At 42.2% G+C, this 23,738-nt stretch overlaps 1 protein-coding gene across 2 annotated transcripts in view; it reads left to right on the top strand.

The window, feature by feature from the left end:
• LOC119172871 (homeotic protein ultrabithorax) overlaps positions 1-23,738 on the top strand; it is a 502,883-nt gene that overhangs the window by 425,093 nt on the left and 54,052 nt on the right. For both annotated transcript variants that reach the window (XR_012894980.1, XM_075893661.1), the window contains one exon: positions 3,684-3,704. Coding sequence is in view for 1 of the 2 variants with exons in the window: in XM_075893661.1 (XP_075749776.1) it covers positions 3,684-3,704 (21 nt within the window). In the remaining variant the exon portion in view is untranslated. The remainder of the gene's footprint in view (positions 1-3,683; positions 3,705-23,738) is intronic.

Here is a 23,738-nt window from a genome sequence, read left to right as displayed (position 1 = left end):
GAAACGCACAGCCTCTAATTTAGTGTTTAAGCATGTATTTTTTGTACGTATACATGGTTATTGGCTGAATTGAAAAGTTCATGCAATAACAATACAGATACTAGCATTATAGCTGCAAAGACAGCGTTCAAGACACTCTGGTTCGCGGTTGTACGTTTCAGTGACTTTTGCTTGAAACCAATGATCTTTCTGCTTTTTTTCTTAACACTCGCATTTCTCTTTCTTCCTCACTTTTGCTGTTCTTGATCACAGGGAAAAAGAAGTTACGTACGTTGGCCGACTACGCTTTTTTAGTAGCACATAACACTGTGGTTACAGCGGTAATGAAAACTGCAGATAATGAAGTGAAGTAAGTTATAAGGGACGTTAATTGTACTGTTTTAGAGCTAAGTCTGTTTTAGTAATTTGGTAATATATGTGAAGAAAGTAAAGTGGACGAAAAGATAACATGGCTTCGTTATCTACTGGCTTTCATTAAAATTATCAAAGAACTTCAGAGGTCATGTAAGGCCATCAAAGAAAGAAGCCCTTAGAACTTAATTCCCTCTCGTCATCGATTACAGCATGTAATGTCGTAGAGGAATATGGAGCACTACACTGTTCCTTCATTCCATATATCTTGTTCTCATTTGACTTGCAGTAGTATTGCAACATATATAGTTGCTTCTCTTATATAGACGTAGCCAACCACTTTATTCCTGTCGATCATCTTTTTTTGGCCCAAGTCCAGTATTCCAAAAGATTGCCGCGCAGGCTTAGATCGCCTGCCTTTCATACGAAGCAGCAGTACTTATTATCAATGTTTTATCTATACGACAGTGTTCATAAGGCGCCGTCGGGGAGGCTCTTCCTCGTAGGTGACTATGCGTTTATAAAAGGTACCGCGATAGACTCCCCAACGCATCGCGCGGCGCTGGCGCGGCCCCTTCGGCATCGCACTCGGCAAGAGGTTTATTTTTAAGGGCTACTTAGGCGAGCCTGATAGGTCGGGTCTTCAAAGTAACCGAGCAACATCTGGGAGTGGCGTGTTTATTGTCCGCTCAACGGCCTGGCTGACTCGGGGCACTTGAAACGCGCCTCGCCTTCCGCATATACAGCATAGCTGCCGTGCAAGCTATATAACGTGAAGCCAACTTAAAAAAAATATTAATTATAAAAATAGACAAAAAACATTTGCATCCGTGGCACCCACTCTCTGTGTGTCTATAGTTTGTTTGGAAGCCAATGCCTGTGTGCTTTGTTTTCGCCCGTTTCTCGCTTCTGACCTCTTGGAATATTAATTTCCTTAATATGCTGTGAGAGGAGACAACTAAGACGGAGTCACCGCATAGAGGCTCTTAACTTTATTTTATGCGAAGTGGCACTTGTTAAGATTATGCCGGCATTTTAACCTTCTGAAAAACACTTATCCAGAACCTGAAACTGCAGTTCTTGTTGCAATATAAGTTGTGTAAGATGTTGACAGGCCGCCTTCGCTCTACCGAATTCGCTATGTACTGTTTATAGCTGCAAGCTCTTGTGAATCGATTACTATATATAGCTAACGATTACTGTTAATGGCCGACTAATCGAGAAGTTTGCTGACTTGAGCCCTTCTAAAGGTTTCGAGAGGCGTTGTTGTGTTGAGCTCCTGGTCGATGACGGCAATCTGTGGTATTTTTTTTTTTGCACTGTTACCAAGGAATACAACTAAATATAGCTTAATTCCGCCCACATCTCCATTGCCCGTAGCTGGTAGTCTAACCCAGATCTTCTTTCCGAGTGACGTATACATTAAACTTCACATATCCTTTGACTCAATCAATCGATCGATCGACCAATCGTTTGATTAATCAATCAATCAATCAATCAATCAATCAATCATTATCATCATCATCAGTCTGAATACGTCCACTGCAGGACAAAGGCATCTCCCGTGTTCCGCCAGTCAACTTGGTGATGTGCTTGCTGCTGCCAATTTATACCCGCAAACTTCCTAATGTCATCTGCCCACCTGGCTCATTTGCCCCCTAACCCGTTTGCCTTCTCTGGGAATGCAGTCAGTTATCCTTTGAATCAATACGTCGGGCTAAACTACGCTCTGTCTCTGAAAATCTTTGCACAATACACGAGCAAAAGTTGGGGTGTTTCAAAGGCTACGAAATCTATTGCTGATCTGCGAGCTGTAAACAAATTTTTAATGAAGAATAAACGAAATGATTCATCGGTTTTTATGCCCATTTCATTACTCGAATTTGGTTACTGTGGCTGATATCCCCGCCTTTCGTTTCGTTTCTCGTAGTCAGGTGAGGAAAGTTATTAATAGCATCACTTTGAGACGCGCTCTCAGTGACAGTCCTCTAACAATTGCAATGTTGCTGGCGTGACTTACATGGCTCAAAATAATGACTACTGTTTTTTTATATACATTAATAACGTCCATCACCGGCTTTTTTTCGCAATAATGAGTGAATTCTGTTTATACGGCAATTTTTAAATCTGATTACCAATCGTTGCGTACTTCGATCTTCGTATTTCCACTTGCAGGCCTCAGCATGCAATTCATGACCAGTTTCAAGTGGATGTATATCAAACGAACCCGTAAATGAGCAAAGAAACAGGATTATACGCCTGCTGGTCGAATGTATTGTTTTCTTGCACCAATGAAATCAACAATTCCCCGTGGTTGATATGAGTTTAAGAAAACACAAGGGGACAGCGAAACGTCTATAAACCGTGTTCGACATTGTGACTTTTAACATACAATTCACGGACGTTACTATGAATCCAAAGTATCGGGATTGACTGTCGTGATTTCTGTGCATCATGCCTTTTCTCTCTTTGTTAATTGGTGACTCCTGAAGAAACTACACTCTATGCATGTGGCTTTGAAAAGTGGTAAATGCTCAACAACGGTGTTGCAGCAGGTCAGAGGATAAGCTAAAAAAATGTAGTGCTACGAAGATTTGGCGTAGGATGAACAATGTGCAAGAACAATTCGAAATATAAGGAGCAGATACTCGCAAGCATTCGCCGCAATAATTATACTTGTCAAGGTGATTTTTCAAATGCAGCGACCTAAGCACGTAGTATGCATAGTGTTAGTAAACTCTTTTTTGAAGCCTGACATTCCATCGTGCAGTGATCACGTATTCGAAGCAGTTTTCTTTGACAGATATGCAAGTTTCTTAATGAAGGACTAAGATGCAGAGTGTGATTGCTACATAACGAATTGATGCTCTTTTATATTCTTGTTTTGTAGGAATAGACATAAACAACTTTAGTTAGACTGTTAGAGTGGGAATAAGTTTTGTTTATATTCACTTAGTGCTCTCTAGAAGCTATTGCTAGATCTATAGTAAGTATTTTTGCATTGACTACAATAGCCAAAAGCTTTGGAAGAAATTTTCGTTTGTTAATTCTTCTACACTATTTCTGTATACTTTCTGTGTACCCCATTGATAACCCCAGTCTCTTCTGTAGCCAGCAAAATAGGTAGTTTGTGTTCTTGTCTTTGTTTTTTCGATGAATACTTGAGCTGCCCTATTTAACATGGAACTCATTTAAAAGTGTGTGTACGACTAAGTTGGAACGACGGCAATACACTCAGCTATTGCATGGAGTGCTCTGACATGTTTGTTTGTTGAATGTGTATGACTATTAGAGTGAAATGGTGACCTGACTTTCTCTTTCTCGTGTTTCAGGGTTGAACAGCTACATCGCACGTGAGTACACTGTCCAATACATCCTTTCATCAGCCTGTGAGCTTTAACATAGCTGCCGCAACAGTAACACCAGAGAAAACCCTTCGATAGCAAATTATGTCATAGCTTATAGTTAAGATGACAAGCGTGTCGTATTTTGATGCAGTCGATATTGGGCACCGATACAAATGCGCGCCTGGATTCAAGTGGGCTGGGCGCGCGAACAAGGTTTAACAGTTAGACTTACTTATGAGCATGGTTGTAACTGAACTTTCATGTTGCAGCGTGATTACTGCTGCTTGACGCATGTGCTCGACATGGTGATTCACACTGTTAATGCTAGGTCGCAGAGGACTCATGAGTAGGTACAGCTCAAAACGCTGTCGGACATTGTAACGGACACTGTAAGTGCTAGCAAGTTGCAACGTTGTCCGTCGCATTACACACAGTAATACACTCACACGTAATCAATTGAGTGCATCTTTACGAGAACAACAAATTCTTCATTCATTCCTCTTATGTATTCATATTTTTCAGCACAAGTTCTTTCTTGCAGGTGTTTTAGATTTTATTTTTTTACGCGGATTCATCATACCCACTACAGATTTCGACCGAACTTTATCGAAAACATTGATCTGCATCTGTATAGCATATGCATGCATACATTGTATATAAAATGCACGACCCATTTTATGCTGGATGGTGCACTGTCAAAACAAATTTACGGAAAATGCAGAAAGGTGTTTCATAGAGAGCGGGCCAATAAAATCTGCTTATTTATTTCACTAAATATTCAGCTGCTATGCAAATGCCTATAGTCGATTAAATTAAACGTGTATATCTTACGTTGCTCGAAAACACTTCGCGTACCATGAAAACGATCTGCGCGCAGTAGTGCCAATTTGTTAAGACTTGTGTTAAAAACAAGCGCATGTGTGGAATGCTATACTACGAATTTTTTCAGCATCCTATAACTTCGCCTGTGAAACAGTGTTTAAGAAAAGTGGTGTCCGTAACGACTTGCGTGCGTGTTTGTGTCTTGAAGTTTTGTTTCTTCCCGGCATTTCGTCATACCGTTTATCGCCTCTCTCTTTTCCTTAATATTATTCACAGGAAGTGCTAGATCACTGTTCGAAACGCCAATAAACATTGGTAAAATAATCAGCGCATCGTGAATTGAAGTTAGTGATTCGGCCCTGTCGCACAATCAATGAAGAGGATTAAAATGTGCTTCAAACAATGGATTTCCACGCGTCATTCGGCTATTAATTTAAAAAGAAACGTCGGAAGCTTCTATAAAGTGATAGTAAAACGTGCATGTCGCTGTTTCTTGTATGGCTGCTTTTTGTAACTGCAACAGCATGTCCCCATTTACGAACTGCACGTACGCAGACATAAGGCCTGCGATACGTTGATGAGATGAACGGGATGTGAAGAAGTATGTGCTATGGTAAAATTACATTAAAAGACATCGTGAATCCACGTAGAAATGATCGTAAATTTGCGTTTATGAGTTCTGAGTCAATAGAAAAGTGAGTTCGCGGCCACAACATTGTCAGAGGGGTATACAAAATTTTGAAGAGATGGCTACATCTTGAAGTCCCTTGTCGATGCGAAGTATGTGTTAACACAATCACGGCGTCCGTCAGTTGTTAACAGACAATTGCAAAAGACGTGTACGTTCCTCTCATTTCTCACGGCTTTGATGAGACATTTTTATAGCACTTTTTTTCTCGTGTATATATATGAACATACATTCAAACTAACAAAATTGGCATGTGAAATTATACCCAGGGTAGCCAGGTGGCCTAAGGCGTCTTTGTTGTTGTTGTCGTTGTAATTACATGAATGACTCTACAGAAAAAAGCTACCTGAATAAAATAACGCAACAATTTGAATGCTTTGCTAAATGGACGATGGTCTAGAAAACGCTTTTCGTTTTTTCCTGCTGGAAAATTGGCATTACACTATCAAAAGAGTTTGGCTTTTCGAGAAACAAATACTGTGGTTACTCCGTCAAGTTGCAAATGTTGTGCTGTGAAAGAATCTCAAGCAAATCAAGCAACATTTTCCTATTATTTAATTACTGAGCATTCATATCCCCTCTGTTTAACAGAGGAAAACGGATTGCTATAAATTTCATTTCCTCGCACTTTAAGTTTACTTATACACAATATATTTATCTCATAAACGCATGTAGTAAGCGTGGGCAGAGATAGATATGTCTAACGAAACATGCGCCGATGGATACTTTCTCACGTTACTGTAGTTTAAAGTTTTTAGGCCATCACCACAGATGCGAATCGATGCGAAGGACATCGATCTAGATGTAGAACTTTTTATGGGTCACTACTGCAGCTGCAATATGTACTCGTTGTTATTATTTCAATCCTTCATAAAAAAAAAAGGTTGTAATTTTTTTGTGTTTGGGCACTTGAGAACTAAAGTATAAAACACAAGCCCCTGTATACGTTCTCATGATCACACGCTACAAGATTGCGATGAATTAAGTCATGATTATACGCGAACTTTTTAAATGTAGTTACGTTTGCAGGCTTGCATCGTGAGGTCACTTTGAGGTTTACTTTTACGTTTCGCCCAGAGACCTTGCTTGTGTTCACTTCACAGCCATTACGAAAAGTTTAGATGTGTCGTTGAATAAAAGTGACGCTTTAAAAGTAGCCGGCCACAACGGCTAATATTTACGTCGCAAGACATTGCGGCTGCATTCTAGAAGCCGTGGTGTAAATAGTAACTAATCGTTTCCATGTGCGAGTTGGGCATATCTGCGCGATCAGCTACTGCGCCCTCCACCAGTAAAAACAAACCAGCTAAGTTAGGAAGAAGCCAGCATGTGAGACCAGCAAAAAGACGATGCTTAGCGAATCAATAGACGACGGAAAGAGTTGCAACCTCGGTCACGTCCTGCATCAACCAAGCTGCTTCTAGATGTGAACGTCATCCTGTTACACCATAAGAGAACCTTGTTGGGAGTCGAACGTACAGTGAAATATCTAAGAAAAAACGTCGTTCCCCTTACCGTTCTACGTCTACCGCGGTGTGTGTATCCAAAATATCCCGAACGAGAACCAGGTCGCGTCTTCGGACATAGCTTTCACTTTTGCATAGAGAGAAACGAGACTGACTTCGACATCGTCCACTGGCCTCGTCTCGGCGGACGCCTCGTGTTCGGTTTCTCCTTTATTATTATTTCTTTGCTTCCTTCCGAGTTTTATTTGACGGGCCAATAGACCCCCGAGTTGTCACTCAAAGCTGTGGTTTTTCGTAAAAGCGAACTTCTATGCGAACTCTCCTTCGTTCTGTTTTCGAAGCTCGAAAGACGAGGACGCTAAAGAAAGAAGAAGAAAAGGAAATTTGAGAGAGAGAGAGAGAGCTTAACGAAAATTGACGATGAAGGCCATTGCTGAAGGGTGTATGTTAAAAAAAAAAAGAAGAGAAAACTAGCAGCACCTAACTGTGCCAGGACTCCGTGGTTATAAACGCGTAAATTCTGCGAGGGCGTGTGCGTTACTCGGTTCGTGTCGTGTACGGGCTCTGTTTACATCTGCAATCTCTTCCAGTGACGTCGACGACGTCGTTTTCGAGCGAATGGGCCAATCACGGCAGGCCAGAGGTGTTTCCTCTCGCTAGTCAACAGCCTGGCTGTTATGCCCCTCTCTCCTCCACGCGTCCTCTTTCTTCTTTCTCTCTTTCGCATTCACTGGGATCTTCTCGCTCGTCAGCACTCCTTCTGAGCTTGCTCGGCAGAGTGGAAAGGGCAACATGTCAAGGAAGAAGCGGCCCGCAACCTTCAAGTTTCCGTAGTGGCAAAAAGTAAACTAGAGAAATGAACACGTGACGCGGCCTTAATGGCAGCTCAGGGAACGAACACTCATGCACTCGCCTCCATGCTTCCTTCCCGCACACTCTCTCATCGAACAAACAGTGGCGGCTCTTTGTTCCAGAGTTTGTCTTTCAGTGAAACGGCTGCGATTAGACGGAAAAGGAAGCACGTGTTGCTTTTTTCCCCCAGTCAATCCGATGATGTGAGACCTTCCTCTGAGCACATGCCGCTGCTTAATGAGTGACGTTAAGTCCTAGTCTGGGTGATAGGAACATCGCCTCACGGTTATTTTTGGCGGGCGCTTCAATACGACCAGGCTGAGTAGTGTCCGGTGGCTTAGACGTGTTATTTGTTAAATGGGACCGCATGTTTGAAAATAAATGATTTGATCTGTGATCGATTGTCTCTTTAGCTTGTAATATTCAAGGGAAATTTTCGTGAGATACTACTCGGCGCGTTGATGTAGGCCGTTGCCAGCACTAGCTGCGAAAACATCAATAACTCGCGTATCTCCTCACTTATTTTGATATTGCTCAATGGCTGGCACTACACCACATGTTTTCTGTTGACGAAATTGGTGACCCGGTACGACGCGTGACAAAATGATTGAAATCGGTGGACAAAATTGCTTTAAAATGTGGCTGCCAAGCAGTAATTAAACAGCACTGAAAGTTCTTTGTTAGGACGATCCCTTAGGCGCACACTTTTTACACTTCTCGGATAGGTCAACCTTTAGTCTGACACCTGGTAGTCTCACTGTTCCTGAGACAAGTCGTCTCACAAATGTCCTTGTCGATTCCACAGCATGTCAACAGCCGGGTGCGTGTGGGTGTAATGATGACAGACCCCTCGTGGCTTTCTTGAGCAGCAGAGGATCCACGTCCTGGGGACCTCTGTTGTTCTTGTCTCGAACATCTGCAAGAGAATACACATGTAAATTGTATATTGAGAAACACGTGGGACACTGAATTCTGTGGAAACAAATTAAGTTAATTAAACACTACCAATTCGTCCGTAGTATTTCCAATCTCGTGAGTTACTCAAGAGGAAGCTCCACGGTCTAAGAATAACATTCGGAAGTTTGAGTAGACGCTCGTGCATTGCATCTGACTGCGTGCCATACATGTGCAACAACTCTAACGCTTTCTTAATCTCTGTGACGGGACCGAAACATATGCTAAGCAAAACAAAAAAAGCAAATTAGGACCAAACTTTGTGATTAAGCACGTGAATGAATGCGCAGGCTCTACAACCAAGATATTTGGCATCTGTAAATCAGTTTCAACAAGCCGTTGTTTCTTAAAATGAACTTAAGTACGTAAAACTATACCGAACAGTTCAGCATTTCGCCACTCAAGTATGGACGCAACCAGATGAATGTAACATTCGTGCTTGCGTTATGCTAGTCATTAAGACATACCATGTCAGTGCGAGCTTTATCCAAGTATACATTGCTTGCAGGAAGCACCATTTCAACTGCTACAGCTTAAATTGTGCAGATTTTGTCGCTGATATATTTTTACTTTACCAACGGATGCTACACTCGGTGGCAAATCTGTTAAGTAATCAATCTATGTTGAATGCATTAGCATGGCTTCGGTATGCTCTGCATGCCCTGCTAGGTTAGCTCTTGCTCTCGTCTTCAAATCGCTCAATCAAGTAGCAGTTCACTGAAAAAATTGAGTTGGAAAGTTGGAGAGAAACGAGGGTTTTTTTTTTATAGATTATGTGTAAACAAATATTGAATAAGGATGAACTCAAGTCAGAATGTAAAAAAATTATACACTTCTCTTGATGCTCCAACGGCGCTGTGTTTAGAACGGCCTCGAGTTCAACGATTGTGTGTGTGTGTTTAGAAAAAGGGGTTAACGATTAAGAGTACTCGGGTACTCTACTATGGGAGAGCATAATGCCCTCCTGTGATTGTGCAAGCATAATCAACGTTGCCAGCAACTATGTACGCCTCGATAATGGAGGATTTTTTTTTGTTATACATTGAAAGTTTGTGGAACCACAAAGAGGCTAGTTGTCACGAAAATTATTGGTAAATACACGCTTTAATTCTCCTTATGGGCGTGCTATAAAGGCACTCTTTTATGGATGTTTTTGGAATCCCGCTAAATTCTTTATCGAGTTTCAATTACTCTCGCTATATATAGATGTCTGTTCTCAATAGAGAAGAGACATAGGTGATGTGTGAACACAGCTTAAAAAGTGTAAGGTTATCACAACATTTGCTAAACTCAGCAAGCGTTCAGGAGCGTTATACAATATTTATCAACAATATTTAACATTGTACTAGCTGAACTAAATGGGGCACCGATTTCGGATTTGAATTAAATGTACCGAGGAAAGGATAGGGGCAATGTTCATTATCAGATTGCAGACTGTGTGCTGGTTGTCATCATTGCTGGTACGCGTTAAACGAAGCACGGGGAAGGTTTCTCCTTCGGACCCCTGCAACTGCCCGTGAACGGGCTCTGGGATCCTACTTGTATAATAATAACCAGAAAGTCTACGTATTTTACACACAATAAACTGATTGATTGATTGATTGCTTGTTCCTGGGCGAAATATATCTGGCACAGGTTTCATCTCTTGAAAGCATATTGGTCGCACACTATATAGCTATATGCGTGCATAGTTTGACATGAAGCAATTGCGGGATTAACTATCGATCACCGGGAGCAGCGGTCGTTAAATGTCATCGGTTATATGCATGCGTGCACTCGTGGTATTCCCAGAGAACATAATCTGAAACTAAGTTTGAATTTTCGAAAAATGAATACCACGCTATTGTTATCTTATATGAGCAAAGCTTGAAAAGATTTCATTGAAATAAGAAAATAAGTACATTGATAGTAAATATACCAGACGGATATCAGCAGGACCTATAGATGGTAACAGACCTATGATTCCCATGAAAGTCGTATACAAGTGTTTTCGTGTTTTTTTGTTTTTTTTTTTCATGCCTTTGGAGACTTGTTAATATTAAGTGACATCTGTAGGCCCCGTGCGCATTTCTTTACCTTTCTGTGGGATTTTTTTTTTCTTTAAGCACGCGCACCACAACTTAACGAAGGAAATGAGATGCGCCTACCGATTGAACTTTAGTGAGACTGGTTTGAGTTTACAGATCTCCAGCGAAAACAGTAATTCGATCATTTAAGGTAGTGAACGTTTCTAATAAGTTATACAACACCTTACAGTACAGCTTGCGAACGCTAATGGTCACCTTTGCTTTTCCTGAAATGCTGCGTGCGATGCCGTCATATCTTTGCAACATATCTATGCTATCTGCATTCTTTTTATTTGTGCCTTGACATACAGGCGAAAATTTCATATGTATGTGACCTGAATACAGTCTCTGAATATTGTTACCCTCAAGCTTTTTTCCGGAAAACGGATTGCCTCAGTGATACTTTATCAATTTTTTCATCCGTTCAATTTGCCTAGAGAATAGAAGGCGCGAGAACAGGTTTTCGAGGCATGAAATCAGCCTTCGTGACGTAGGAACATTAAAAAAAGGATAAAGAATAAAATGTCAGAAATGAGAAGATGCTCGATGGAAAACGTGTGATCCGTGGATATGATTTGATGTATCTTTATATCTTTACACTCCTGGTCAAATAGCTACAGAGTGGAGTAGTGTTTACAAAAATACATGCACCTCATAGAGTGAAGAAGTCATAATGCAAAAATACTAACAACACCATATTGCAGTGATGTTGTCAGTGTTTATATGCCGAAACGTTAGTGGGTTTTTTTAACGCCTATACGTATACTGCGACACCGTTTCACCACGCTGAATTAGCAAAGGTGAGCAAGGCTGCGGAAAAGGCAATGCAGGGAAAAACTGAAATCGTGCATGGCCAGACAGGAATGTTCTGTCTTGCAACTCTACTTCATAAACGACAATATCCGCTCTCTTTGACCACAATGTACCGTTAGCAATTCGTTCAGTTGTAAAAATTCATCATTTGGGCGCGTTTTGGAAGCGACAATCTCGTACACCAGCTCACTGTGTGAAAGTTACTGCGCAAAACCTGATTAGAGAAGAGATTATCAGTATATTGGCTATTTCGAATTTTCGATAGCTCCTCACAAGCTCCCACTTTTCTTTGAATAGCGAAGCTACTTACCAAGTTGTTTTTTTTTGTGTGTGTGCGTGTGTGTGTGTGACCGATGAACAAAAAATTTGGCAGATCCCACGTAACTGGGAATCGGCCGTATGCGAAGCATGCGGAGAGGAGGGGACCGTGTTGCAGTTTTTTATTGAGCGACACCTCATGAAATGACGCTAAATATATGTACAAATATTGCACGCGCAAACATATGTCGAAGAGTTACAGATGTTTATATAACCAGTTGTTTGCACTTGCGCAACGATGCCACCTGGAACATGCGTATTCGCAACACCAGAAGCTGATATGAAGCGCTGATGCTCACGAGGATGCTGGCCCTGGACACTGCTACATAAGTCAACTTCAGCGCCCGGCAACTAACCACAATTGATGTTAACCCCACGTGACGGCTGTATCAAAGGAGTACATATGTAATGTTTATAAAATTGAGTAGGTAGCACTGTAACCACTATCGACGTTTCACGAACATTAGTGTCTATTTGAAAAGTAGTTTCGAGACCTGGCGTAGCTCTGTGGTAAAATGCTTCATTTTCATGCAGAATGCTTGGGTTCGATTCCAGCTGGGACTCTGACATTTATTCTTTGCATTCGACGGGTCGACGCTACCGATGTTAGATATTTCTTAACGCTCGCGCGTTAAAATTGCCCATTTGTGTTCTCGTCATTCCTGGGTAGGTAGTAAGTGTCAATCACTTGTGGCACATACCCGAATACCAGTGGCACATACCCTCCCGTCGGTATGTGCCACCGTCTGGCGGGAAGTGTTTGACGACGTACACGACGGGATTGTGACATTATTCACGTCTTGACCAGCGCGTCATATTCGTCAAAACATCTTACTCTGCCATGCTAATTTTGGTTCACACCAAGTTAAGGGGGTGACCACGAGAACACCCAAACGTAAGCGGCTAGATAGATATATAGGTAAATATATGGATAGATACGCTCAATGTCGCCGAAGTTCGCTGAGAAATGCTTCGCATTTAAAAAAGAAACTATCACCATCATTAACAGATATGCACTACAGTAATTGGGTAAATCCCAGAACTCAACTGTGGTCCGCTTAGAAGGCAGCAGTTGGACCAACAACAAATCGCTGCGAAGCGACGGCAGCGGGATGAAGACCTCGAATACGTACAACGAAAGAATACGAGGTAACGGCAGCGACGGCTACGAGAAGAACCCGACGCGATGGAAAGCTTTTAAGCCAATGACAACGTGCCTGTATATAGATCTACGAGAGGTGCGAACGCTTGAGTTTAGCGCGAGCGTGTGTCTCCGGAGTCACGGACATCGGTGTCGTGTCTGTGACGGCCTGTGGCTTAACTGGAACCTGTGTGCGCTGAGAGTCAACGTAGACGCAACTTAGCATCACCTCTAACTAAAGCCTAACCACTGTTGATTGATTGATATGTGGGGTTTAACGTTCCAAAACCACCATTTGATTATGAGAGATGCCGTAGTGGAGGGCTCCGGAAATTTCGACCACCTGGGGTTCTTTAACGTGCGCCCAAATCTCAGCGCACGGGCCTACAAAATTTCCGCCTCCATCGGAAATGCAGCCGCCACAGCCGGGATTCGAACGCGCGACCTGCGGGTCAGCAGCCGAGTACCTTGGCCACTAGACCACCGTGGCGGGGCAAAAAAGCCTAACCACTGTAGAAACAACCTGCATCCCTGTGCTGAGGTCTAAAAACAACTTGAAGCAACCGGATTAGCATTGAGAATAGTTCAGTTTCACTGTCCTTCAGGTGGTCGAAATGTCCGGAGCCCTTTACTACGGCGTGTCTCATAATCATATGGTGGTTTTGGGATGTTAAACTCCACATATCAATCAATAAACCAGTTTCACTGTCTCAAACGTTACACGGCTTGTAGTCCAAGGTTTGTGAGTATTGTGTGCGCGAACGCAACCACGACTAAGCCTCGTTTCTAAATTGCTATTTTGTAGAGGGAACATTCGTCAACTTGTCATTTCGTCTGATTTCTAGAAGCCAACGGTGTCACCAACGCAACTTTTCTTATCTAACGATGCAAGAAATCAGCGATCCTTCTACTACTGCATGTAATGGCTAAGTAAGCGCTGTATACGGTAATGCATGTTTTATACTGACAGGTGCTCACCTGGTGTCTCGTATATATTTGTTAAACGACACTGGTAGCTAATTAAGCACGATTTGCTTAATTGTTACAGATCAGCCAGGCTCCGTAGAACACACGGAGAACGAGAAGAGCACTCAACAACCTTTGCTCGATGCAGGGCATCCTGATATTTCTCCCGGAAAGTATTCGGCCCAATGGAGTAAGATATGCATACGGTAAAATATGAGAAACCGTATAGCTCCCCTTTGATTTTCAATATCTACGTATCAAATACCAGTTTGTTAGTAAATTGATTGATTCTTTACCTCAATCCGGGCACAGTGTACGAGGCAGATCATTGTTTCCTGTCTCACTACCGATTGTGGGTCTCGTGTAAGAATAAAAATACAGTCTCATATGATAATAGGAATAACGAAATTAAACCTATCTACATTCGAGACATTTTTGCATTCAATGGTTAGCGCGTCTTTGCTCCTTTGCAGGAAATGGGTGACGCGTGCGACTTGGGAAATGTAGAACTGAATCGAATGAGAGTAAGAAAAATGGCAGATCCCACGTACAGTGGGAATCTATGATATGCGAAGCACGAATAAAGAAGGTTGATACGTGTTTAAAATCAGCACAACGTTGCGAGGTGGACGTAAATTGTGCCGTATATGACTTCCATGTCATGATTATCATGTTTGCGCCTGTCATTCGTGTTCGTCGTTCATTAACCTCACGTAACATTAAATTTGTTTTACGTGAAGCTAGCGAAACGGCCGTGGGCGCGCGTAGCATGTAGTCATGTTTTACATGACACGTATATCATGATTATCACGTTTGAACGTATCATTTACCTTCGTCTCCTATTCACGTCACGTAATACCAAATTTGGTATACATGAAGCTAGCGAAACGGCCGCGAGCGCGCTATGAGCGCAGCATAGTCATGTTTTACATGACAGGCATTATAGAAAATACGCGTGGTGGTTGTGCAATTTTCTAACCAGAGATCATGCATCCGCATTCCCACCTTTTCATTCTTTTAAATGTGCCAACTGACGACCTCTATTTGTAATGCATTCTGTGCAATGCATATATACTGCTATGAAGCTACCCTGATTGAAGTTTCATAACCACAGAAGTATAGCCAAAACCCGTAAGGAGTGCTGCTCGGGCAAGTAAAAAAGCTCGATATCGTTTTGTTAAAATTTTGTCATTAGTTACCTTCATAATCACGTAGATATATGAGGCGTTGCTGTGTATTACCTTCTCAATTCGGCCAGGTTCTTGAGCTGATTCGTTCCTTCAAGACAAATGGGAAACTGAAAAGAAAGAAAAAAATAGAAGGACACGTTCTGGTTCTAATTACTCCCTGTGGCACGTACAAGTCCTGACTCGATATGCACATGGTAGTAAAATAAATGACCACAGCGCGCAAATGTTTAACCTGGATGGCTTGGTCCTGCAAATATGCTTAACTTAATTTGCCCAGCAGCGTGTAAATAATTGTGGTACCATTTGCAGAACTGCGTACAAAATATGGAGAAAACTGCTCAACGTGCGGAATGAATACCTTGCTTCAGACCTCCTTTTTTGCTCTAGTTTAGCGGTTTAAGTGTGGTAATGGCACCGAAAAGTGCTCGTGATGGCGTGTGGTATTTATTAGTTGTCAGGGGCGAAATATGATCTAGAACTACCAGAAAAGGTGTCCATGCGCCGTGAAAGAGGATCGACTGCGTGAGAATGACGTGTATATGTAGAGCTCGAGGTGTCAGTGATTACGAGTCATGCATGCATATATATTGGACGGTGTGGGGCTAAGCAAAATGCGAGGCTGATTCAAGTTCAGATTCAATGCGTCTTATTTCGCTTCAGTTCAGCTCCAGTTAAGAGGTATACAAAGCTGCGATTCGGGATCTGGTTCGCAACGTATAGGACTGCATGGTTCATAAAATGGTTCATGACAGCAAGCTTTCTCTTCGGGAAACTGAAGTAACGTGGAGCACAAGGCGAGATGGTATATATTCATACGGAAGCGTAGCGCGAGGACAATGGGGCATAGTAAAAAAACGCACATACAGATGCAACTCGAAACTAAAACTTCATGGAAATAAAAGCCGCATCTTATAGTCAGCAAGATAACACTGATATGAGAAGCTATAATAGCTTGCCATTAATTTAAATGTGCCAAGCTGGTATACGCTCCAGGCAGCAGCGTTAAACCATCTGCACTCGTTCATCCACCTAGACTACTGTTTTGTAATTTTGCATTTTATTTCCCTTTAGTTTCCGATTAGCATACATCTTACGAAACACCGCCGGAGGTGCGACGTGCGTAAAGTTTTGTTCAGATGTGGCTTAAATTTGCCTTCCGAGTGACTGTATGCGGGATATGCTGGTTTTTATGTACAATATCGATTCACCCTTTTAAAGAAACGTAAAGGAAAATTTGAGAAAGCATCTACAGCTTTCACGCTCATAAACACACGTTGCAGGACGAGTCTATTCGACGGATCGACGCGTCCATTTACGACACCTATACTTCCCGCGTTCCTTTTCGTTGCTAATCGTACTTAGAAGGGGCAAAAAGTATTTATTTACACACATGTTTGAAGAGCGAATTTTTTTTTTATTCGAGTGGCTCGTTAAGGAAAAGTCATCATCATCATCAGCCTGAATACGTCCACTGCAGGACAAAGGCCTCTCCCATGTTCCGCCAGTTAACTCGGTCCTGTTTAGAAAAAGTTTATTTACAGCATGTACAGAACACAAAGGCTTCATACCATTCCAGTAACAGGGCACATACACTTCGGCACATCTATATTTCACGACTAACATCACTACGTTACAGTGAAGACATTTGCTCTAATATACATGATTATGTTGGCATACATGTACACAAAAATTCAATGTGATATCACGGTACAAGTGTATAACGATACAATAGATCCAAATGCGCTTGCTGCTGCCAATTTATACCCGCAAACTTCTTAATCTCATCTGTCCAGCTAACCTTCTGTCTCCCCCTAACCCGCTTGCCTTCTCTGGGAATCTAGTTAGTCTCCCTTAACGACCAGCGGTTATCCTGTCTACGCGCTACATGCCCGACCCATGTCCATTTCTTCTTCTTGATTTCAGCTGTGATATCCTTAACCCCCGTTTGTTCCCTAATCCACTCTGCTTTCTTCTTGTCTCTTAAGGTTACACCTATATCATTTTTCTTTCCATTGCTCGCTGCGTCGTCCTCAATTTAAGCTGAACCCTCTTTGTAAGTCTCCAGGTTTCTGCTCCGTAGCTAAGTACCGGCAAGATACAGCTGTTATATACCTTCCTCTTGAGGGATAGTGGCAATCTACCTGTCATCATTTGAGAGTCCTTGCCAAATATGCTCCACCCCATTCTTATTCTTCTAGTTACTTCAATCTCGTGTTTCGACTCCGTGGTTATTACCTGCCCTAAATAGACATAATCTTTTACAACCTAAGTGCACTATTACCTATCTCAAATCGCTGCTCTTTTCCGAGGTTGTTGTACATTACTTTCGTTTTCTCACCGAATATCTATCGAAAGAAAATAAAATTAAAAATTCTGTAGGGTGTGTTTGGTAAGGCAACTTTCGACATTATTCGATGCACGTGCGTACACAATACGCAGCATGGTAGGATTAAATCAAATGTGAGATCAGACTGTAGTTAATGATTAAAAGAGGAGCAGTGTGTCAGATACATTTGGTGTGAAGTGCAGTGTTTCTTGAGTTAAAGGCTATACGTGGGACAATGCGCAATATTTTAGAGGAATGCAAACGTATCCAAATTGATGAAATATAATAAAGTGTTTTGTCTAAGCCAGGACTGTGAATAAACATACTGCATAAAGACGGCATATACTTCCTGAGCGGTGGGTAAGGGGCCTACTTTGTGTGTTCCCGGAATACGGTACACATGCAGTCATCCCAACAGCACCGATACACCAGAATCACATAGATGAGTCTCCAGTTTAGTAAGTCTCACCATGTATATACTTCCACGGCTGTTATCGTTTATACTCTGAAAGGATGTCTTCGGAACAAATAACCGACCTTTCTTTTTTGTTGTTAATTTTTATTTTGGATTCAGCCGCTTTTCCAGAATATCGCTATAGGTTCGGGATTAGCTTTGGTCAATACCTCTTCGAGTGGTAGGTGTTGTTTGGGTTTGTCTGGACACCTTGGCGGGAATATTACTATAGTTTTCTTTTTCTTTTTCGCAGTATCGACAAAGCTCTGCCAATTTGCAATAAGTGCATAACTTTGGCTTCATAAATGACAAGAATTCATCAGTAGAATAAATTTGTATTGTTATTCCGAAATTACCTTTACTCATGAAGACGAGATTGCTATTTTAAGCATACAGCCGCGGTCATGTAGTTATCGAAACGTCGAAGAGGGTTAACGTTCACGTTTATTGTTGCAATAACAGTGAACGATGCATTGGAAAGAGTGTTAAATCGTCATATTGATTATAATTACGTTTCACGTGTCAAGACTACAGAAGTTACAGTTACATCATTAACGACGCACTAGATTGCAGATAAAGGTGGTCGCTAATTATAAGATTTGACGGTGGTTTACTAGCACCGTGCTCTTGCGATTTGTTGGCTCAGATTAATACCCGGTGCCGACACGTTGTTGAGAAAGAGTTGTTAACGATTCGTAGTACGAGGAACTCTACTATGGAAAAAGCATAAATCCGTCCCGTGCATGGCCCTCACACTTGATATGAGCCCGTGCCGACAAAAATTGCGCCGTGAGCGAGCTCACGATGCCCTTGAAGGTATAATTACGGATACCTGGCCCGATTTTTTTTATAGAAGAAAGCAGAAATGCGGGTAAAATGAACCCATGATACAGTTTACTGACGTTAATCGTTAATAAACTTCATGTAGAGTTTATAAATGTAAGTACGGTACTTTTTTTTTCTTTTTTTTTCTTTCTTTGCTAGACAGCGAAAGAACAGTATACATTCTAAGACGTTGAATGTATGCATCAAGGGTATCGCGAGAAGGTCGGTAAGAAGGTCGGTTTCGCTCATCACATTACAAACCTGAATTGAAATATCTTTTTTGTTGCTCTCCGTCGCAAAGATGACGTGTAATGATTGCGTGTGTGGCTGCCTTGAGGCTCATGAAGGAGTTGCAAAAATGTTTACTGGTTACGATCGGTTATATGAAATGGAAGTGAGTGTTATCGAGAGAGCTGCGTGATCTGTTTGTTTCTAAAGGCAACTGCGCACAAGAAATTAATGGGTGACGATGTATGTGTACTGGTGACGTGGACTGGAATGCATCGAACGTCGAAAGCGCCAGATAGAAAAGGAATAGTGGATTTACATTGATTGGGTGGTCCGATAATAGCCTTCTGCTACTGAGCATGACGTCGTGAGTACGACTACCTGGTGCGGTAGCCGCGTACCCCGGCTCAAGTAGAAGACGGAAATTCTCCTGATCATGCATGCGCATTTTAAGGAACACCTTAATGACAGAAATAATTTGGAACCCTCTATACATGGCGTCACTCATAGCCTATGTAGTACAATCTTGGCCCAAAAGGACTAGACATTAGTCGTTTAGGGAACAAAACAGGCTGCCACAGATTTTGAATCAATTTTAAACTAACTATAGCAGTTAAAATTTTGCACAATAACATTTAGTACAATTGATTTAATATCAATTTACTACCTGCATACTGTCCGCCACAGGGTATGCTGGTGGGCAGCATGGGGCATGAAAGTAAACGTTCACAAATCAGTGCTTATAAAAGAAAATGAAGTAACGCGGAAAACGTACACCCCTGTGTTTGTTAAGTATTAAAATAAAATGACGATGATGGGATAGTGCGTGGAGCTTGCGCCGCGTTTCTCCGAAGAACTGTAAGAACTACTCACAGACGAGCAAGCAGCTGAGTATTGCCTATCGGTCTCGGAACATGAAGACAGCGCAACGGCAACGTTGCCACTTCTGTCTTATCACATCGAGCAATTTCAGCTTGAAACGACGGTGGACTGAAGCCTGCCGACACCCAACGACGGTACGACACCAGGTACGACTTCGGAATATCGTTCCGTCAGTGAAGCGCCAAGGCTGGTTGCCAAAGTTTCAAAACTACCGAAGTTTTACTTGGTTCACATCAGCGGAGCAGTGCTACAGTGGCAGCCGCTCTGGGACGTGTTCAAGCATGCCGTTCATGGAAATGACGGTCTCACGAATGTCGAAAGAGTCCACTACCTGAGAACCCTTTTGGTCAAATCAATCGAGGGAATTCGAGTGATGAAATATTCATACACAGATGCCGTCGAAATCCTATCGGACCGCTTCAGAAACGTGAGGATCATAGAGCAGGAGTACTTGGAGAACCTTAGAATGCTCAAGCCCGTATGAAGTTCCACTAACGTGACCTCTGGGAGCAATCTCCTAGATACGGTAACCATAAACGAGAGAGGTCTTAAGGATCTTGGACGATCGGAGGTTTCCTACGCTGCGACGCTTCTCGAGATTTTGACCTAGGTGGTTCCCCATAACATCGTCGTGGAACACTATACAAGCGACAGAGCTTCACCAGAGAGGACCAACGAGACTCATTCGGCAGAGAAGGACCTATATACAGCAGGTGTTGGACCATCTACGGCTGGAGGTGGAAGCCCGCGAGAAATGTGAGCAACCGGAGTCCTGTGTTCATCATGACACACCTGAAGGAAGGCGCGAGACAGAATGGCCCAGTACGACGCCTACCACTTCCGTATTACACAGTGACTCTAAGAGGACAGCGAAGAATTTCAAGACATCACCGTAGCCACGAAAAAGACAGCCCAGACCACGGCAGAGCGAGAAGGCTGGTTATGTAGGGTGATCGAAGCGAAGACAACAAAATGGAGAGAACTTTTCGAAAAGGGGTGCAGGAGAACATCGTTGAAGAGTCGGCATAACGGATGTTTGTGGCAACGGAAGCAAATCGTCGAAAGCACAAGTAGACCTTCTCTCTCCTTTTTTTTACGTCTCTTTTCTCTCGTCCTTTATCCCCCTTACCCCCTTCCCCAGTACAGGGTAGCCAGCCGTTCTGAGAACTGGCTAACCTCCCTGTCCTTCCTCATTTATTCCTCCTCCTCCTCCTCACCGAAAGCGACGTGTTCAGAAGCACGAGCATGGCGCAGGAGTCAGAAGCACCAATGGAAGAGGAGGCGCAGGAGAAAACCCGGATTACTCTCCTTTAATCCCCTCACCCCTTCCCCCAGTGCAGGGTAGCAAACCGGACGTGCGTCTGGTTGACCTCCCTGCCTTTCATTTCTTCCCTTCCTCTTCCTCCTCCTCCTCCGGATTACTCGTGGGCAAACAACACACGCTTAGAGCATGGGTGCCTTACATCAGTTCTTCATCATCAAGTGTCACTTATTAAGGGTGGCATAGTTCGTTCATGTAAAGTAGAATGCCTAATAGCTCTCAGATTTTCAGGCCTGTACAAAACTGTACCCTTTATAACTCGCCACCTCAAGCTCCGGAGTGTAATAAATATTAGAAGAAAATGACATTCATCGGACTGGCGCATGGATCGTGCGTATAGAAACGGCAAGGAATGGACGCGTTGCAATGGTATTCTGGTCAATACAGTCGCCCCATTTTCCATTGTGAAAGGTAATATTCTCCGTGAATTGTCGTAACACTTCGATTTGTTGGTCGTCGTTTGACGAAGGTTCCGAAATTCTTATGCTGTCTAGATCTCTCGATCCCAGAATCGCTGCAGGGCTTCATAAATGTTGGCTTCGGTGCGACTCGTGCGAAGTACACACACGTGCGCTCTGGCTTCCTTAAAAATGCGCCCATGGCTTGAAACGGGTTCTTTAAAAGTCCATCCAAGCCTATGGTGTTGTTTGCCGCCAGTCCTGTAACTTCCCCGTGAGACTGAACTTCGTTTAGTACCAGCTTGCACATCTGATCGGCTCCAGCGATTAATCAAATGCCCACTTCTGTCTTTAGGCCAGGAAGCGATACAGAGTCAGCAATAAAATTGTTTTCAGCAACCAGCTTCTGCACCACTTCGTGTGAGGGAGGATGTTCAGTCATATAATCGCAAATAAACGGAACCCCTAATGCTTAGATTTCGTGCTTGACGCTGTAAAACTAGCTTATAAACGTTAGTTTAATTGACTAAGCTGAATCGCTCTTTTGGCGCGTCACTCGAACCACCGGACGTTTTCACGTCTACTTCTACATTCTTCAGTATCGGCTGACTTAGTTTTCGAGGTAAACTTTGCCTGATGAACGATCTTTGACTTCCGTTTGTCGATAGCTCCTCCTATAAAGCAAGAACTGCAGTTTCCTAGAACCCATGCATACCCGAATTTTCTGCAGTAAAACGTCGTTGTTAAACAAGCTGTCCGGAGACGCTTGAGTGGAAACATGCAAGCCCGGGCTAGGCTGTTCTCTTGGTTTCCTCGTTCGCCCATAGTTGGGGTCACAAACAGATTCCCTTTACAATTGGTGCATCGTATATTGCGTCGGCAATCTTTAGAGCAGTGATCTATTGGGCACTGGAAACATATTCGTGATCTGGCCAAATGGCTTTTCTTCTTATGCAGACTTGAGGTAGAGAAGTGCGCGCCTCGGTTTCCATCTTTTCAACGAGGAGGGTTTCTTTCTTCTACAGTGTTTACCTACAATATTCGTGGCTTCTCCATTCAATCAGTAAAGCAGTAAAAGTATTCAGGGATCGTTCTGTCAAGGAATACGTCTTGGCAGGCACAGATTTCGTTGATTTGCTCTTCACCTTTTCAGGAACTGTGCTTTTTTTTTTTAAAGAAAGGAAGCTTGCAAAGCCAACCGTTAATGTTAAATTTATATCGTATAATGCTATTATCAGACTTAAATTGGAGTATGCATCCGTTGTGAGAGATCCGTACACTAAAGAAAAATATACAGAGCTTAGAAGCGCTACAGAAGAAAACTATCAGATTTATGTTTAATAAGTACAAAATACCATCACCAAGTCAACTCATGAAAGCTCATTAGTTACTTCCCAACATTGGTGGTCCGCGGAAAAAATCAGTTGACTCAAATTCTTGTGCAATATTTTGAACACAAAATTTTTAACACATCCATATTTAAAAACTACAGCGAGAACAACGAGCAGCAATCACGAACACATTCAACACATTTTTGCCAAAGCAGAGGCATTCAAACCGAATCCCTTTCCCCCTCACTGTTACGGATTGAAACATTCTACCCGAGTTCGTTTGCGAGGCTATAACAGTTTTCATGAAACCCTTAAACAACGTTTGTTGCGTCGACTATTGAATCACTGAAACTGTTACATTGCTTGTCCCGAGGGTGTTGCTGTAAGCTATTGGTGCTGTTCATTTATTTGTCTTAAAAACATCCAATCGAAACTGGCGCATTGCATGTGGTGCCAGTATTGCTATCGATTATTTCAGTACTGTTCCATTTTGTTTGTAGTTACACTCCTGCTCGGGCCATGATGACCTGCAGTATGGCGAACTAAATAGAATAAAAAAAATAAATGTTGGTTATTGTAGCATGCTCGTAGAACAGCTAGGACTAAAAAAACAAACAAACGATGGCCATCACTTGTTATCTTATGGTGGAAATTTCTGAAATCGACATCGAAGGCACCAGTATCTACGACTGCAACGTCACACACCATGCGGACCGACCGTTCACGCTACAAAAAAAGAAAATGCCGACCATTTAGTTTACAATGCATGTTATTTCGTCTTGACAAGAATATTTGCGTTCTGCGCACGTATAAACAATATATAACCTCTACAATTTTGAGATGTTTATAATAATAATAATAATAATAATAATAATAATAATAATAATAATAATAATAATAATAATAATAATAATAATAATAATAATAATAATAATAATAATAATAATATTATTATTATTATTATTATTATTATTATTATTATTATTATTATTATTATTA

This window comes from Rhipicephalus microplus, chromosome 4 (genome assembly GCF_043290135.1).
Source record: "Rhipicephalus microplus isolate Deutch F79 chromosome 4, USDA_Rmic, whole genome shotgun sequence".
NCBI lineage: Eukaryota > Metazoa > Arthropoda > Arachnida > Ixodida > Ixodidae > Rhipicephalus > Rhipicephalus microplus.
The sequence above is the reverse complement of the archived record's forward strand: the minus strand, read 5'-3'. Positions and strand labels throughout refer to the sequence as shown.